The 17,497-nt window shown below is 46.0% G+C and overlaps 7 protein-coding genes across 7 annotated transcripts; 4 read left to right on the top strand and 3 right to left on the bottom strand.

The window, feature by feature from the left end:
• Positions 1–125: 125 nt before the first annotated feature.
• Positions 126–1,496, bottom strand: BABINDRAFT_168155 (uncharacterized protein; the record flags this gene model as incomplete). Its single annotated transcript, XM_019130568.1, has 1 exon — positions 126–1,496. The coding sequence occupies one exon, from the start codon at positions 1,494–1,496 to the stop codon at positions 126–128; it is 1,371 nt and encodes a 456-aa protein (XP_018983738.1).
• Positions 1,497–2,699: 1,203 nt separating this feature from the next.
• Positions 2,700–4,185, top strand: PCL5 (Pcl5p). Its single transcript, XM_019129457.1, has one exon. The coding sequence runs from the start codon at positions 3,090–3,092 to the stop codon at positions 3,909–3,911; it is 822 nt and encodes a 273-aa protein (XP_018983737.1). The 5' UTR covers positions 2,700–3,089; the 3' UTR covers positions 3,912–4,185.
• Positions 3,967–5,253, top strand: BABINDRAFT_83496 (uncharacterized protein). Its single transcript, XM_019132782.1, has one exon. It carries the CDS (start codon positions 4,279–4,281, stop codon positions 5,092–5,094), a length of 816 nt encoding a protein of 271 aa, XP_018983736.1. The 5' UTR covers positions 3,967–4,278; the 3' UTR covers positions 5,095–5,253.
• Positions 5,254–5,411: 158 nt separating this feature from the next.
• BABINDRAFT_9196 (uncharacterized protein) lies at positions 5,412–7,046 on the bottom strand (the record flags this gene model as incomplete). The annotated part of the gene is made up of 1 exon (XM_019132924.1): positions 5,412–7,046. The coding sequence occupies one exon, from the start codon at positions 7,044–7,046 to the stop codon at positions 5,412–5,414; it is 1,635 nt and encodes a 544-aa protein (XP_018983735.1).
• A 108-nt stretch (positions 7,047–7,154) lies between these two features.
• BABINDRAFT_83506 (uncharacterized protein) lies at positions 7,155–7,569 on the top strand. The gene has a single exon (XM_019132783.1). It carries the CDS (start codon positions 7,317–7,319, stop codon positions 7,530–7,532), a length of 216 nt encoding a protein of 71 aa, XP_018983734.1. The 5' UTR covers positions 7,155–7,316; the 3' UTR covers positions 7,533–7,569.
• Positions 7,570–8,472: 903 nt separating this feature from the next.
• Positions 8,473–12,431, bottom strand: BABINDRAFT_14577 (uncharacterized protein; the record flags this gene model as incomplete). The annotated part of the gene is made up of 2 exons (XM_019127173.1): positions 11,665–12,431; positions 8,473–9,855 (listed from the first exon to the last, which is right to left on the bottom strand). The coding sequence occupies exons 1-2, from the start codon at positions 12,361–12,363 to the stop codon at positions 8,473–8,475; spliced, it is 2,082 nt and encodes a 693-aa protein (XP_018983733.1). The 5' UTR covers positions 12,364–12,431.
• A 1,287-nt stretch (positions 12,432–13,718) lies between these two features.
• On the top strand, positions 13,719–17,266 carry BMS1 (GTPase; the record flags this gene model as incomplete). Its single annotated transcript, XM_019132444.1, has 1 exon — positions 13,719–17,266. One exon carries the CDS (start codon positions 13,719–13,721, stop codon positions 17,190–17,192), a length of 3,474 nt encoding a protein of 1,157 aa, XP_018983732.1. The 3' UTR covers positions 17,193–17,266.
• Positions 17,267–17,497: the final 231 nt, after the last annotated feature.

The following is a 17,497-nucleotide window of genomic DNA, read 5'->3' as shown; positions in this document are numbered from 1 at the left end:
CTGAAGTTAAATCCAGGTGTATTTTGTTTCAATTATCATTGACCTTGTGTAGAGGCTATTATCCATCGATGAATAAATATTTATACATGTATATCCGTATTCATATCCACCATCTACTTCAAATTCTATTCTTTCTCGCGCCAGACATTTTCTGATGAGAGGTCCATTTCGTCCCACGGCTTTTGTAAGATGGCGATTCTCAGCCTAGCCACGAAATGGGGCAACCGTACAAGGTAATTTAAAAGCTGAAATTCATCTTCCATGCTTATTTTTGCATTTTCCAACATGTGTAACACCTTTTTTGTTATCCGATGGTTATCATTCACAGTCTTGAATTGTTTTCTGGACGAGAACTTCTCGTCGTCCTCCACTTCGTGTATTTGCTCCATTTCCGTCGGCATCTTGCGCTCCCGTTCTGATTCATCCCCATATAATTGGTTCTTTTCGAACGGGATCCAATTCTGATCCATATCCCTCACCAAGCGCTTCACTACCGATACGGCTTGATTGACGGTGGCAGATATGGATGCCATATCGGCGAGGGTGTAGTGATAGTTTTCGTTGACTTCGATGTCAGACGCCCACTCTCCGAAGCCCGGGATCGACGCGGGGCTTAGGTTTGGGTTTTGGTTCAAACTTCCCACAGAGTAAAAGAAGGGGACTCGCTGAACGAAGTCGAATTTGAAGCCATGTAGTTTGTAATCTAGCCATTGGTGGGAGGGGTCGTCGGCAAGTAAGGGTTTGATGGGTAGGGCGGTTGCAGGGTCGCATTTAAAGTCAGTTGGCAGTAAGATGGCCTCCATGGCATCAGATATGTTTGAGAAATGATCTTGAATAAAATTTCCCGGAACCGGACATTCAAACAACCCCCCTACAAGGGTGTTGGGGACATAGATGGAAATGTCTCGCTTGGCGTACTTTTTCCGCCTGGCCAACTTGTAGCACCTAAGGTTTTTCATATATGATGTCGCTACATCCTCTATAGACGATTCTCGGGCCTTTGAAACTCGCTCATTGTAATCCTTTCCCGTATAATGCACCCCCCGCCTCTTTGTGTGGATTTCGGCAAGCAATTGTGCGTTGGGGTGTTGCTGAAATAAAGTGAGTGATTTCCATGGCTTCAATAAAGTTTGAAATAGAGACCGCGCGGGCTTGGAGATCGCTGTGGGGTCTACTGCCGGATCCACCACCATACAGAATGGTTTCTCCCAGTTTATGTCTACGTTCCGTTCTGACAGAGCGTACACTTCGAACGTTCGTCTCCCAGTGTCGCAGTGGCTCAACAAGGCATGGTGATGCAAGATGGGTTTGGAATTCTTGATGGCGTATTCGCGGCAGATCCTGATTCCTGTGAACGGTAGCCATGAGTTGTCCTGTTTGGGGTTACAGATTTTTGCTTCCTTCATGTACCATGTTGCGCCAACATTTTGGATGTACAAAGTGAGGAGGAAGCTGAATAGTAGATGTAGGATAGCGTAGTTGGCCCGGCGAAACATGAATGAGAAACACGAATGAAAAACATGAATGAAAAATATTAATGAGGCATACTTGAGCAAGTCTGTTCAAAACTAAACTCGAAATTTACGAGCTTAGAGCTCTATCCAAAACACTAAGCTCCTGGTCATAAACCGGTGCAATGTGAGTCTGTGGCCCCAGTATTGTCGCTATGACTATGCATATGCAGAGTCAATTAGATGTAAGAGCGCAAATGCACACTTAAGGGTTTGCGGGTCTTGTACCCAAGCGGAATGTAAAACTGGTAGATAGAACTCGAATCAAAGTAAGTGGATAGTGACAGGAGAGGGTCATTCCTTCGGGCAGATAACCTAGGCTCTTTATGTTCGAAGATATATTATCGCCAACATGAGTCTAGAGTATTGCCGAAATGGAATGTCTTAATGGGCATTTACATGTTAATATCCATAGACTGCTTTAAATTTTCTCCTTAATCTACTCAATTGTTTACAGAGATAAGCACAGATCTAACTCTAAGGCCAGCTTGGAGTTTATTCCCCTTGGTATTACATGATTAATGGAAGTATACCTGGCCCGAGTGGGCTTGTCCTTCCCTCGACGGTATTTGACCAAAATAAGGTCATGGTATCGATTCTACCACCCCATAATGAAGTAAAACTACATTAAACTCCCCAAATAACCTGATAAGTAAAAAGCCCCACTGATCTCAAACGTCATGTGTGCCTGTGAATACACACCCGCGAGTAGGAGAGACAGATAAATCGTATGGTCCCACAACACCATTTCCAGTAACGGAGATTGAATTATTATATAGGCCTTTATAAAAAACACAGACATATATCATACACAGATTAGAATTCTCGCTGGTGTAGTTGTGGCTACGGTGTGGCAACGAATGACGCGTATTAGCAGAGCCGGTGTCGGTGCCGGTGTCGGTGTTCTATGGTGACTCAGGTATAGGCGGCAGAAACCGCCGCTTAGGTGTAAGGTATCGGATCTCAAACCAGGCTACTCCCACTCCACTGACGCAGAAATGTGTCATAGCCGAATGCCTCAGTTCACGTGACCATGGCCCTCCATACTGTACGAGACCCCGGGACGATTACTCACCGTTCCACGCGTGTCTTGGCTATCTCCGTGCGGCGCGCCGATGATAGAATGAGTAATCTATGCATGGACGGAGGTTTTCCTGTGATTGTACCAGACCTATCACCTAACTCTCTAGAGGGGTATATAACGCGCTCTCCCCTCGAATTCTTTTCTTCCATTCATATTCCTCCACCTTTGGTTTCTGAATTATACTCTTTGTATCTTTCTAGGAACTGGAAATCCGTCACCCCTCTCTCGCCCCAGTTATCCCCCATCCCGTTCAGGTACATCTCTCTTCTATCTATAGTTTCGCTGGTTTGCTTTCCCATCTCAATACAACTAATCCTTTAACGACCCTCACGCCCCCTTTTTTCAGTTCTGTCCCTTTTATAACCTGCACCTTCGGTTAAGGCTTGCTCTCTTTCGCTATTTTCATCTGGTTCCGGTTTTCCTTATCTTCTCTTCGGCTCACACTTCCCGCTATAAAAGTTTCTGATTTTCTATAACACGTATTTCGCTCCACAATGACCTCTTTCATGACAATCACGCCCCCATCTTCCAGTGAGTTCAAGACTGAACCATCTCCGTCTACTTCCAACGTGGACTCTACTTTGATTAACACTCTACTCCACTCTATCATCAAGATTATCCGCGGTACCTTAGCGGCCGCCGTCCATGAATCTCTCTCCAACACCGACTTGAAGTTCTTTATCCAAGAGATCTTAAAACGCTCGCGTGCCTCCAAGACCAGTATTATCATCACCTGTTACTACTTGACCAATTTGGCTAAATGCTCTGCGGACGTTTCGTTGCCCTCCATCAAAAGGCTCTTTCTTGGCTGTTTGATTCTCTCTTTCAAGTTTTCCCGCGACTTTAATTTTTCCTTCAAAACATGGTCTCTGATGTCTGGTTTGGAAGTCCACGATTTGCAAACCATCGAAAGAGCCATCTTGGGCGGGTTGAACTACGACTTGTATGTCAACGGTGCCTCCTATACCAAATTCGAGACTGTCGTTAACACCTGGCTTGCCACTGCCGCGCCATCCGAGCTCGTGTCTGAACAAGACGCGGCTGCCTTGGAACAGTTGACTTCTTTTAAAAAGGTTTCGGCTCGGGCTGTTTCCGAGGCCGTATTTACTCCTACTAGTCTCCCACCAATGACCCCAAAGAGAAATGTCGCGTACAAGGCAACCACCATCTCATTGCCAAAGACTCCTACCTCTATTGAGTTGGATTCGCAGCACGGCAAGAAGAGACGGTTCTCTGACTGCTCTGCGGATGACGAGGGTATCCATGCGGCTTTTATCGATGCGCTCTCCAAAAGACAAAGCCTCATTGCCGTTTAGTATCCTCTTTATTTGTTTCATAATAAACTTACAGTAGCAGTTAAAAACAGTGTAGTGTGCCTGACAGTCTGGTAAAGGTGCTTGTGACATGCATGCAAACATATGCATGGATAACGTGATATGCTTAGGATCATGGAGAGAGATGTTTGGCCAGCGACGCGCCGCACGCTATATAATTTCCAGAATCTTCCAGGTACATCTATCACCTTGATGCATGAGATGTCACATTCCTGGGGTGTATAAAACGGGGATAAAAAAGGAGAGTAAATTTGGCATCTCAACTGTATCAAATACTCTTTACCAAAGTTAACAACTTACAAGGCTGCAAGCTTTACCCCCATCGTATTACACTACTCAACCCATATACATGTTCTCGTTCCTTTCTATCCCACATGGCGAGTCACACGACAATCCATACGGCAATACGTGGGCGAACTCAAACCCAAAATGTAACAAGGCGAATCCAACATTTTCTGATGGACATCCTTTTCTAGATCAAGGATCTGTTTTACTCTATTCGCTTTTCAGCCCTACAAGCATATCCCCAGAGTACTCCCATGCTAGCCAAACATCCTCGTATACCCTGAATCATCATCCCAAGAATAGCGGGAGGGCTAGACATTCCAAGAAACAGACACAGTGTAAATCGCCCGTTTTAAGTACCGATGTTTCAAACCATTCATTACGACTCACTTTGACGGTTCCTGGGAGGAAGGTGAAGTTGAACCACTGCGAACTCTGTATCAGGCAAGATAGTCACGACCCCACCAAGAGCAAATTGTCCATTAAATCCAAGAAGTATAAATTCAAAAAACACGTCCGAGTAGATTCGGCCAAGTTTGATATGGCGGACGCCCACACTGTTGTGAAAAATGGTATCTTAGTCATCTCTATTCCGACGCGGCATACCGAAGCAAACCCCAAGACTGCAGCAGAGGCCGTTGCAATAGCTACCGAAGGCAGCTCAGAGGTGTCAAATGCCATTCACGATCCTGGTTGCTTCGACTCATGTGCATCCTATACCCTGGATATTTCTGAGGATTTTATGGATGGCGGATCGGCACCATCTTCTGTCTCAAGCTCGCCGACCCTTCCGGAGTGGGAGCTTGGGAAAATATCAAAAGAGCCAACCTTAGAGGAAATAGAAGATGCGGAGTTTACCAGGTTAAGGTTAGCCGTTTAAACGGCACCAGACACTCCCACTCCCCAACGATTATGTTAATGACTGCTAACCTACCTGTCACTACACGCTGCTCTACGATTCTACTTTCAATCACCCATATCCAAGCTTTCTCATATTTAGCGTAGATATTGTCAGTTAGCTTTAGTCGAGGTGGAAGGTATCCGCTACATAACACTGATGTCCCCATAAATGCAAACAGCGTTCCGATCATGATATCTGGTTAATTAATGATATATATTAAAAAGTGAAATAAAAAATGCTTGGGTAGAATGCACTTAGAAAAACCGTTTCCATTGGAATCCAAGTGCAACTGAAGGCTAACGATTCGCTTCGTATGTGGGTAAGGCCTCGTTCAAGGCATATCCATAGAGAAGCTCATCGTCAGTAAATGCCCAGTCCGGACAGTCGTCCCACTCGGGTACGAGAACCACAGGAACATTTATGCCAATGGAGTGAGAAGTTACAGCCTTTGGAGTCCCAGGAAAATTGAATTTCGACATTTTTTGGAAGAAAGACCCTTTACTTCTCGTACCAGACTCATCCGACGCATCCTTTGGGGCTGAGGTAAAGTGGAAGGTAACTTCAAGAAAATAGGTTGTGCTAATTTGGCAGGTGTGGAAGGTTGGCGGAAGCTTCAAGGAAGTAATCTTGCTACTCGGGATATTGACGGTGATCAATTTCTGCAAAGCAGTCAGACTCGCTGAACTTCCCGACAGGGAAGTCATCAAATCTTCGTCGCTGTACACAGGTAAATATTCATACTTCTCTTCCTTGATACAATCTTTGTCCACCTTAGAATCAATAATTAAGTGTGGTTCGTCGGATCGGTCATCAACTTGGGAAGCGATGCAACTATTCGCCGGGACTGTGTCATGCTGAGAAAACAACACGTTCTGGAAAAGCTTGACCGTTATAGAGTCATACTCGGGAATGCCCTCACGGCCAGAAGGTAAAAGAATTTCTAAAGGGAAGGATTTCCCGGTTCTATTTCGATTCACTCTGATGGGTTTGGGTATGGGTATCTTGATATCAAAGCGATCAAATTCGTCTATATTAACCACTTGCGATACCATCAACTTGTCGCGATTAGTCATTCCCGTGCTGGCTTCAAAAAATACCTCATCGCTATTGGAAACGAAATACTTCAGCGCACCATAGTATAATTTGTTGTCAAACTTTCTTAAATTTGACGGACTCCAGTAAGGACTCGGCGCCGAGTAACTCGGCAAGATCTTGACCTGTCTTCTTAAGACGAGGAGGAGGTCGCTGCTGTCAACCGTAGTATCTTTCTTTCCGGTAACCAACACCTTGATGAAGTATGTCACACAGATGTTTTGGTCCTGCAAGTTCAGGATATAATTGTAGGTGTTTTCCAATGGACTGTTATTAAAGAGATACCCACAACTGGAGGTATTCCCGGAGGTTGGCGGAAGTCGTTGGTGGAGAATCTCTCCGCACGGCAGGCTTTCGCTGATGGTTTCAGGAACAAGAAATTGGAACGGTACGGAGAGGGTTTTGTCAACATTCAACTCGTGGGGAAACTGGACTTCACTTACCAAACTATTTTCTTCTTGGGTAAACATTCTAGTATACGGGGGGTCGTTCAGTGAGATGTGACCTTCGAGAAATACCTTGATGGAGTCTATCGTCGTCGAGCTTCGCGTATTTGAAATTGGTTTTGCAAGTTCTACCAAGCCTGAGATCGTGTCGGACTGCTTGAAGACCAACTCCCTATTATGCACCTTGATCTTCAGTTCGAAAACGGATTCTATAGGCTGCAAGTGGAAGTTGTGGGGAGAACTTAAGTATGATCTCCATGTTTTGGTATCTGGAAACGAGTTTGTCTCTCTGGGTGAAAGAGCAGAAGCAATTGAGTCTAACTCGGTAATTGAGGTTGCAGCGGAGTATCCACGAGAGGACTGGACAGAGTAGGAAGATATTGAGCTAGCCATGGCGTCTGTGGATGCAGTGGATGGCCTCGGGAATTTAGAATTGTGATTCGAGACTCTCAGTTTGTAAGAATTATGAATGTGGATCTATTTGCCATCAAAAGCCCTCATGGAAAGTAGGGGGACCCCTCTTTATATACTGCCTCTCTCGCTGTCATTATTACGGCCGAGTATGTCTCATGGCTGGCTATAGTTTAGATGAGTATTATCTATCGTTTTGCCCCCCAAATATGAGCAATAAAGAATGAAGTAATAGATTAAGTCCGAGAGTGCATGCGACCTATGACGCAACATAGGTCTTCGGTTGGGCCCAGAACGCCTGCCCACGGGGATAATGCCGAAAGGCTACAACCGGCAGGGTGCTGCTCATTGATTACTACTAATTTGTCTAAAAGAACCGCGGGGTATGCTGACAGGGGTCTTGAGATCCAATTAGTCAATCAAAACCGCCTGGTTGCGGGAGGGGGTGTCTGCATAGCCACTCCATAAAACGCAGATCGTGCATACTGCGGAGGTTATGTCTTGATTAGCCTGCCGTTTTCCCCTACTACACCGTGCAGAACTATTTATAAATAAACAGTAGAAGGGAAATAGTCCCGTGCATGATGCAGTGACAGAATGTCAGTTGCGTGTGTCTAGAACAGGCCCAGCACTTGTCTCTGTCTTTACTTCCTTCGTGTATTTCTAGTATTGAAAGTCCTACACGGGCTATTAGACCCTATTTATTGTACGTACACCTGCGAATTCTAATGACGAGTATTCCCCTAATTACCCAGAGTCATTCGCAGACGCACTGCCGCACACGTTTCTGTGGTTGGGTGGCAACATGCATGAAATGGTACGCTTTGCAAAGAGTGGCAAATGTACCCCTGGTTAAGCTTTCTGCGCGCCGAATCTGACTCATACTCGATGTAACATGGCAGATACATATCCATTCTGTAGATACTCAAGGACAGAAAGTTGATTGAGGTTCAAGATCGATGTGAATTTAGGCTAGTGTGTGTGTGTGAATCTACCACCCCGTACGGGGCACCGAAAACAAGTTGTCGTTTCTCGGTACCCAGGCTTGAATATAGCACGCGGGTATGCTATGCGGGTCTGTATGCGTGTCTGTCAACCATGCATGCCGGTATAATACAAGCTACAGCTTAGGTAGAAAGGTTGGTAAATGTTGACATCATCCATATGGCACGTGTACTTTTCCAACGTGTCCTTGAGATTACAAAATACCGCACCATAATATAGCGTGGATCACCTTTTCAGTTTCGGACTTTATTTCGATAAAATAATGCGGTTTTAATATATAAAAATTTCGATTCGGACAGAATAGGACGGCTGGCACCTGGTTATGCGCAGCAAAGTTCTATCCGGTATCTCGTCAACAAAGGCATATGCACGCATTCCCTCTTGGCCTACCGATGTAGAAACATCAATACCCGTGGCCGAATCCATCATACAGCAGGTAAGCGGGTGGAGTTTCGGTTAAGGCATATCCGTAGAAAATTTCATCATCAGTAAAGGCCCAATCAGGGCAGCCCTTCCATTCCGACAAGAGCACCACGGGGACATTGATTTCAATAGCCTCCAGATTCCCTTTGGCACCATGGAAACAGAATTTGGAGAACTTACTCAAAGCCGACCCGTTGACCATTCCTTTGACTGATTCTTTGCGAAATTGCAACCTATAAAGGAGGTGGTAGGTGACATTGATGAGGCGGGTGTGGAAGGTGGGTGGAAGCCTCAAGCCGGCGACAGTGCGGGCTGGAATAGAAAGCTTGAGCAAATGTTGTGTCTCAACGGGTGGAGCTGGTTCAGCTTTGTCATAGGGCGGCAAGCAACGGTAGGGTTCCTGTGTAAATATAGCACCGGTTTCTCTGGAATCGAAGAGCAAATGCTCTTGTTCGGTCAGTTCTGGTCCTATTGGGATATGGGTTGGTATCAGACCATTCAGCGAAACATGAACGCTCTGAACTAATTTCACCGAGATGGATGCAAGCTTGGAGGGAGAACCGGGCTGATTTTGGGAAAGGAGGAGCTCGATTGGGAAGGTGCCAATCCCCTTGGCATTCACCCTGAGGGGCTTTGGAACGGGAGCCCTGATGTCATAACCAGCAAACCTGTTTGTCGCCATCAACTTGTTTCTGTTAGTCCAACCAACAGCGTAATCGGTAGCAGCCTCGCCTATTTCTGGGTAGACTTCTTGAAGACCATAGTACACTTTGCTATCAAGTTTCAACGTGTTTGGGACATATGGGCTTGGCGCTGAGTAGCTTGGGAGCACCTTCACTTGCGATCTTGTCACTTGAAGAAGTTCGTTGTCCGAGCAGCTGCCCTTTCCGGTTACCACTAGCTTGAGAAAATACGTTACGCTGGAGGCCTCGTCTTGGAGATTACGACTATATAAGAAAGAATTCAAACTAGGGTTGTTTACACAAAATACGTATCCGCATCCAGCAGTGTCCCCACATGATGGAGGGAGTCGTTGGTGAAGCGTCTCGTCGTCGTCTACAAGTTCCGGGATGAGAAACTCAAACGAAAGCGAGAGATTGTCTAACGCTTCCAACCGACACGGGAATTGTATCCCGCTACCCAATTGGCTTTCAACTTTCAAAAAGGTGTGGTCAAAGCAATGAGTTGGATTCGAAGAAGTCACATGTCCCTCCAAGGATAATCCTACGGATGATATCTCCGAGGTCCCTGCCTTAGAAACCGGTTTACTAATGTTCACGGTACCCGCGAGCATATCGTTTTGCCTAAACACAAGAGAATTGTTGAGCAAGTTGACTTTTGCCTTGAAGGCTGCTTCGGAGGGCTGTAAATGAAAGTTGTGAGGAGAGGCCAAATAGCTCTGCCAAGCTTTAGTTGGCGGTTGCTCACAAGTTTCAAAAGAGGTTACGAGAGATTCCTGACTCCTAGAAGACATATCCGAAATCCCACACTGAGAAGAAGAAGAGGTTGACATTTTAAAGAAGATGAGTTTTTTTTTTTCAGCGATACGCGGATGAGATATTGTCCTTGAATAAGAGTTGGTCACCAGCCGGCGAAGCCCCCGTTTTTATACCGGGTGCATGGTCTGTTAAATTCGAAGAGAATCGCCGGGATATCCCGGGATTTCCCGGGATACTTAAAGGTATTTATGCCGGTCAGGTGCGAACAGATGTAGCTATGTCACTGCTTTTTTTAGCCATAGGCATGACCAGAAACGCATGTGATTGAAAAGCGCCCTGGTTTCCTAATTGAGATTTTGATGGTCATTCAGACTCATTCTTGGAGACTTCCGGTACAGGCAGGATGATTATGCTATGAAACTTAAGGTAAGCCGGGGGAAGGCCTCCTAGTGAGTGTTCCCTTGCATGCGTTGTGACTAGCCCAAGGTTGTAATATCATCTACTTTCGGTTCTATTATACTTCGACCGAAATTATACCCATTAATCTTTATATATATCCTTTATTGAGGTTTTTTTTTGCGCCAATTAAACTCCGAGAAAGCTGCTATCGATCTATTCTACGCCCACGTTGAGGGAAGTATCCAACATACATACAACTAGCGTTATAAGCTTAACATCTATTCGACTCAAGCTAAATTTTTAGTGTATTTTAATACACATATACCTTATGCATGAAAGTTTTATACCTAGGCTCTTTCCAAAGGCTCCCGGTCTGGGACTGCCCAGGGGAGTCCGAATATAACCTTCTAACCGTCTAGGTATGGGGGTAGCATATCGTTCATGGCATATCCGTACAAAATGTCTTGGTTTGTAAATGCCCAATCTGGGCAGTCACTCCATTCAGGTAAGAGAACAACAGGAACGTTTATGTCAACAGAGTGGAGAGGTTTAGTCTTGGAAATACCGGGGCAATTGATCTTCGAAATATTTTGTAAGAAACACCCTTTGACATTTGCTTCAACTGCTTCCTTCGACTTTTCCGTCAGGGTAGAGGTAACAAAGGCGATTTGAAGAAAGTAGGATACGTTAATATGGCACGAATGGAACGTAGGTGGAAGTTTCAATGGCGTAATTCTGCTACTTGGAAGCTTTATGGTGACTAACCGTGTTGGAGTTGACCTAGCGGGTGTGTAATCTTGCAGCTCAGGAATGGCGCCCCCTTCATCGTAAGCTGGCAAATAATCACACAAGCCTTCACTCATAGAATTGGTATCCTCCGTTGAGTCAAAAACCAAATAAGGTGCTTTGGTACCACGCTTGCTTTGGGGTAGGGTAAGGTTATGGCTTGGGGCTGTATGCTGTCGTGAGAAGGATACATTCTGAAAAAGCTTGACCGATATTGAGTCATATTCGGGAATAGAGTTTCCAGAACAAGTAAGCATGATTTCCAAGGGGAAATGCTTGTGAAGTTTGCTGTTAATCCTGAGAGGTTTAGGTAAGGGAATCTCGATATCCAAATCGACGCCAGCTATTCTCACCAGACGCGCCACCATCAACTTGTCTCGGTTCGTCAATCCTATTTCAGGTACAAATAATTTCTCCTCGCCATCGGAGGAAAGATACTTCAGTGTGCTATAGTATAGTTTGTTATCTAGCAGATTTAAACTTGGCGGACTCCAGTAGGGGCTAGGGGCCGAGTAACTCGGTAAGACTTTAACCTGTCGCCTTGATACAAGAAGAAGATCGCTGCTGTCGACCGTAACATCTTTCTTTCCGGTAACCAACACCTTGATGAAGTATGTCACACAGATGTTTTGGTCCTGCAAGTTCAGGATATTATTGTGGGTGGTTTCCAATGGACCGTTATTAAAGAGATACCCACAACTGGAAGTATTCCCGGAAGTTGGCGGAAGTCGTTGGTGGAGAATCTCTCCGCACGGCAGGCTTTCGCTGATGATTTCAGGAACAAGAAATTGAAACGGTACGGAGAGGGTTTTGCCAACTTTCAAGTTGTAAGGAAACTGGACGCCGTCTAACCAATTCTCTTCACAAATAAACATTTTGTCCCAGGAAGGATCGCTCAAAGAGATGTGGCCTTCGAAAAATACCTTGACGGAGCTGATTTCAGTGGCCCTTTTCATGTTAGAGACAGGTTTGGCAAGCTCGATCGTTCCAGAAATTGTATTGGATTGCTTATACCAAAAATTCTCGGTATCCAACCTGATTTTTTCCCTGAAAACGGTTTCTATGGGCAGTAAATGAAAATTGTGAGGAGAATTCAAGTAGGATCTCCACGCTCTGGAATCAGGGAGGTGGTCATGTGTTGCTAAAAATGTAGACGTTGGTGTTGTGGTCGATGACAGCTCAGAAATAGAGGTTGTCGTTGAATACAAAGAGGATTTAACAGATGTGAGTGAACCTGAGTTAACCATTGTACTTGTCGATATGACCGTTGGGCCTTGGTGCTCGGTATTTTGTTTCTGAAGCTCGTAAACCTAGGATCTTTTGTTAGGTATGAATAATAAAATAAAAAATAATTATGTAAAGTGAGAACGCCACCATTTAAATCATTGTAAGCTGGTCAATTATGGCTCACAGTAAAATGCAGCAATTGAGTTAACGCAGAGTGGCTTTAAAATTCGAAAGGGATGGCGTAATTTGCCTCTCTTCCTTTCTTATATTACATTATTCGATATGCAAAACCCGAAACTAGAAGGGCCCATGCTGAAATGGTTAGTAATGGTTTAAAATTCTAGTATGCATCCTATGAGCACTAGTGTATGCGTATACACGTAGTTGTTTGACTAGCTACAATTCCACGTGGCTTATTTGTGGAGGGAGATATAGAAGTGGACGTACGGCGCACCATGTGGCGATTTGTCGACGTCTGTTACCCTTTTTACAGATTTTTATATCTTAATTAACGCCTTCAGTGGTATGCGTATACTTGAATGTCATGCTACGGCGCAGGATTAGTCATTGCACCTGGTTCTAGCCATTAGACTTGGCACTAGTCATCAGGCCTGAATCTAGTCATTAGGCAAGGTTCTAGTCATACATACAGGATCCTCCCCTGGCCCTGTTAAACATTTAACGAATGCCTCTTATTTCTCTATCCTGTGCCACCCTCTCATTAATATACAGCTAGCTGCCTTGTATTCTGTATCAAAACTACGCTATCTAATATTGTGCGACGTAATACTTGTTGGTTCCCGTCATGTACACTGCTTTAAGTCACTATACCACCCTGTATGGTTGCACGCTGTACGTCATAGAAGTTTGGTCGTACACACAGCTTGTTGATGTCACCAGATAATTGGCAGGTCCAAATCCCATGTAAGCATTTTTTGTGTTGTCTGAATCATATTTTGTGGATGATATTCCCGGGCTGAAGCATTGCCTAGTGGAGGAATCGTTCCCCTTCGTATGTCTGCAGAATCCAACCTAATAAATATTCCTGGCGAATGTTGTGTTGGTAAACTACCAAACCGAGAAGGCAGGTCCCTCGGAATGGAGTGCCGATTTATTTCACTTATAAACTGCAAGGTAATACGCTTTGACATTATTATCACCCGTTCTATTGTAAAACAAACCTTTAAAGGTTAAAATCTACACCACGACCCAATCTGCAATATTAATCCATCAGTCAACTCTGACATCTGGTGGAAATTTGCTGTCGCGCATGTACCAATTCTATGCGGCTAAATATTTTAAAATTTTTCACCTGCCTGCACTTAAAAAGTTTCGCAGTCTCTCTTTAACTTCTACACCCCTTATTATCACCAACATGGAACAGACTAATAAGGCGCATCGACAGTCGGGGGAGAGAAATACCGCCAAGAAGAAGTTGCACCAGGGCGGGCACAACGCTAAGGCGTTTGCGTTCAACGCGCCGATGAAGTTGCAGCGCGCTGCGATGAGAACCAACGACGTGAACGAAAAGAAGTTACACGTGCCAATGGTGGACCGCACACCGGACCAGGACCCGCCGCCAGTGATTGTGGCAGTTGTGGGGCCACCTGGGACCGGTAAGACCACCCTCATCAAGTCTTTGATCAAGCGGTTGGCAAAGACAAACTTGAATGACATCAACGGACCGGTCACTCTTGTGAGTGGTAAGAGACGCCGTTTGACTATAATTGAGGTTGGCAACGATCTCAACTCGATGGTAGACGCGGCCAAGATCGCTGACTTGGTTTTGTTGATGATTGACGGTAACTTCGGGTTGGAAATGGAAACCATGGAGTTCCTCAACGTGGCGCAGCACCACGGGATGCCGCGAATGTTGGGTGTGTGCACCCATTTGGATCTCTTCAAGTCTCAGTCCACGTTGCGCTCTTCCAAGAAGCGCCTCAAGACGCGTTTCTGGACGGAGGTTTACCAGGGGGCCAAGCTCTTCTATCTCTCGGGTGTCATCAACGGGCGCTACCCGGACCGTGAGATCCTCAACCTTACCAGATTCATTTCCGTCATGAAGTTCAGACCGTTAAAGTGGAGAAACGAGCATCCTTACATGTTGGCTGACAGAGTCACGGACCTCACACATCCAACGTTGATCGAGCAAAACCCGAACTGCGACCGAAAGATCGCTATTTATGGCTACTTGCACGGAACGCCAATGGCTCAGGCGAACGCGCGTGTGCACATTGCCGGTGTCGGCGACTACACCGTACACAGCGCCGAGAGGTTGCCTGACCCATGCCCAACGCCGTATTACGAGCAAAAGTTGGAGGAGATCGAGCGCGAAGCCGCGAAAGCGGCAGCCGCCGCAGGCGAAGCGGTGGTCAAGACAAAGACCCGCAGAAAACGGTTGGAGGATAAGCAGAGGATTATCTACGCTCCGATGTCGGATGTTGGTGGTGTTTTGGTGGACCGTGACGCGGTTTACATCGACATGGGCGAAACTGAGTCGTTTGTGCCGGGTGAAGAGCGTGGATTTGGCGAAAAGTTGGTCACCGGCTTGCAGGAGGTGACCAAATCGATGGAAGAGATGTTCGACGAAGGCCCGGGCTTGCGTTTGTTCTCTGAGTCTAAGGAATTGGGTTCCAAGACACTTGCGCCCGAGGATTCCGACGACGAGGCCGGCTTGTTGTCTGAGCTTGAGTCTGAGGAGGAGGAAGAGGATGATGTTGCCCGTGTGAACACCGGGAGAACCTCTATGAGACAGGCTCGTGTGGTGGGTAAGCCATTAAATGAGGAAGAGGATAACGACATGGATTCAGACGACTTTAACGATGAGGAGGAAGAAAGTAGAGCCAAGACTGAAGTTGTCGACTTTGGCGGCCAGGAAGAGTTGGCATACGCTTCTGATTCTGACTTGGGCGACGACGACTTTGTGGGCGCAGCCACCAGATTGAGGGGTTCCGCCCAGAGAAAATGGAATCTCTCCAAATTGATCTACACCGAGGGACTCGAGCCAGGCGAGGCGCTTCGCAAATGGAAGCAGGAGGAGGAAGAGGAAGAAGAGAATATTGAGGATGACGAGGACGATTTCTTCCAGAAGAAGGAAACCGCGGCCTCGAATGCCGATTTGGACACGTTTGTGCCGTTTTTTGACGATTTACAGACGTTGAAGGAGAAATTTACGACCGAGGCGATCGAGGCGTTAAAGAGTCGATTCTTTGCCGTTTCCAAGAAGCCGAGCGGAGAGGCTAGTGATGATGAGATATTTGGGGACTTTGAGGATTTGGAAACCGGTGAATCTAAGAAGGAAACTTCCAGCTCTGACTCCGACGCCGACTCTAACGCTGACTCTGATGATTTTGCTGACTTTGATGCCGAAGAAAAGAAAGAAGAGGAAGAGGAAGAGGAAGAGGAAGTTGATCAAACTCTCACTGTCGATGAAAAACGTGCACTCAACGCCAAAAAGAAGGAAAAATTGCGTTTGCAGTTTGAAGCCGAACAGGGTGACACCTTTGGCGAGGATGAGGGTGAGTACGACACATGGTACGAGTTGCAGAAGGCAAAGATGGCCAAGCAATTGGAAATCAACAAGGCTGAGTTTGAGGCGATGGATGGTTCAACCAGAGAGAGAATTGAGGGGATCCTCGCGGGTTCATACGTCCGCCTTGTATTCAACGACGTTCCGCCTGAGTTTATCGAAAACTTTAATCCAAAGTACCCAGTGGTTATCGGTGGCTTACTCGCCACCGAGGAGCGTTTTGGCTACCTCAACGTGCGTATCAGACGCCACAGATGGCACAAGAAGATCTTGAAGTCGAACGACCCATTGATCTTGTCCTTGGGTTGGAGACGCTTCCAGACGCTTCCAGTCTACACGACTTCGGACTCCCGTACCAGAAACAGGATGTTAAAGTACACTCCGGAGCATGCCTACTGTACGGCCACGTTGTACGGGCCGTTAGTTTCGCCTAACACGACGTTCTGTGGTTTTCAAGTGGTTGCCAACAGCGACACCACCGGGTCTTTCAGAGTAGCGGCCACGGGTATCGTTGAGGATTTGAACTCGTCGGTGGAAATTGTCAAAAAGTTAAAGTTAGTGGGTTACCCTTACAAGGTCTACAAGAATACGGCCTTTATTAAAGACATGTTTTCCACGTCTTTAGAGGTGGCAAAGTTCGAAGGGGCATCGATCAAGACCGTTTCGGGGGTCAGAGGTGAGATCAAGCGTGCCTTGTCCAAGCCAGAGGGCCACTACAGAGCCACGTTTGAGGACAAGATTCTTTTGTCCGATATTGTGATGTTAAGAACATGGTACCCAGTTGCCGTCAAGAAGTTCTACAACCCGGTTTCGTCCTTGTTGTTGTCCGACAAGGCGGACTGGAAGGGAATGAGATTGACAGGTGCCATCAGGGCTGCCAACGCCATTGCCACACCGTCCAACCCTAACAGCGCCTACGGTAAGATTGAGAGAGCTGAGAGACGTTTCAACCCATTGCGCGTACCAAAGGCAATCCAGAGCGACTTGCCATTCAAGTCGCAGATCAGCGCCATGAAGCCACAAAAGAAGCAGTCCTATATGGCCAAGCGTGCTGTGGTACTTGGCGGTGACGAAAAGAAGGCCAGGGAGTTGTTGCAGAAGGTTGCCACCGTCAGAAAGCTGAAGGATGAGAAGCGTAAGGCCAAAAAGGGCGAAAAATTCCAGGAAAAGTTGAAAAAGATGGCCAAGATGGCGGACATCAGAACCGAGAAGGAGAAGGAACGCAAGAAGGAATTCTTTGCCAAGGAGGGCAAAAAGCGCTCGATGGGTTCTAGTGAGGGAAACTCCGAGGCCTTTGGTAAGAAGAGGAGAGCATACTAAAGAGTATTTTACTAAACTTTGAACATGGAAGTTTAAGACTGTAGCGGCTGTCACAAATGGTTGTAGAGGTTGCGATAGGGAGTTTTTTTTCTTGAGGATATTAAAGTTACAACGGAGATCAGTACTAGAATTTACCTATATCAAGCATGTTATATACCATGTGGTATGTCGGGATATATACTACCTGTGCTTCAAAATTGATATATCGACTTGTACCCTTTGTCTGATTTAGGACTGAACTTCATTAAAGTTGGTATCTACGCTTCCGCATATACTATTGTGGACAAATTTTACATCTCTCAAGC

The sequence above is a fragment of the Babjeviella inositovora genome (genome assembly GCF_001661335.1).
Source record: "Babjeviella inositovora NRRL Y-12698 unplaced genomic scaffold BABINscaffold_10, whole genome shotgun sequence".
NCBI classification, from domain to species: domain Eukaryota; kingdom Fungi; phylum Ascomycota; class Pichiomycetes; order Serinales; genus Babjeviella; species Babjeviella inositovora.
The sequence above is the reverse complement of the archived record's forward strand: the minus strand, read 5'-3'. Positions and strand labels throughout refer to the sequence as shown.

What these genes read in the sequence shown, in the direction of transcription:
- PCL5 (XM_019129457.1), top strand. Translation starts at nt 3,090, where the DNA reads ATGACCTCTTTCATGACAATCACGCCCCCATCTTCCAGTGAGTTCAAG.
- BABINDRAFT_83496 (XM_019132782.1), top strand. Translation starts at nt 4,279, where the DNA reads ATGTTCTCGTTCCTTTCTATCCCACATGGCGAGTCACACGACAATCCA.
- BABINDRAFT_83506 (XM_019132783.1), top strand. Translation starts at nt 7,317, where the DNA reads ATGCGACCTATGACGCAACATAGGTCTTCGGTTGGGCCCAGAACGCCT.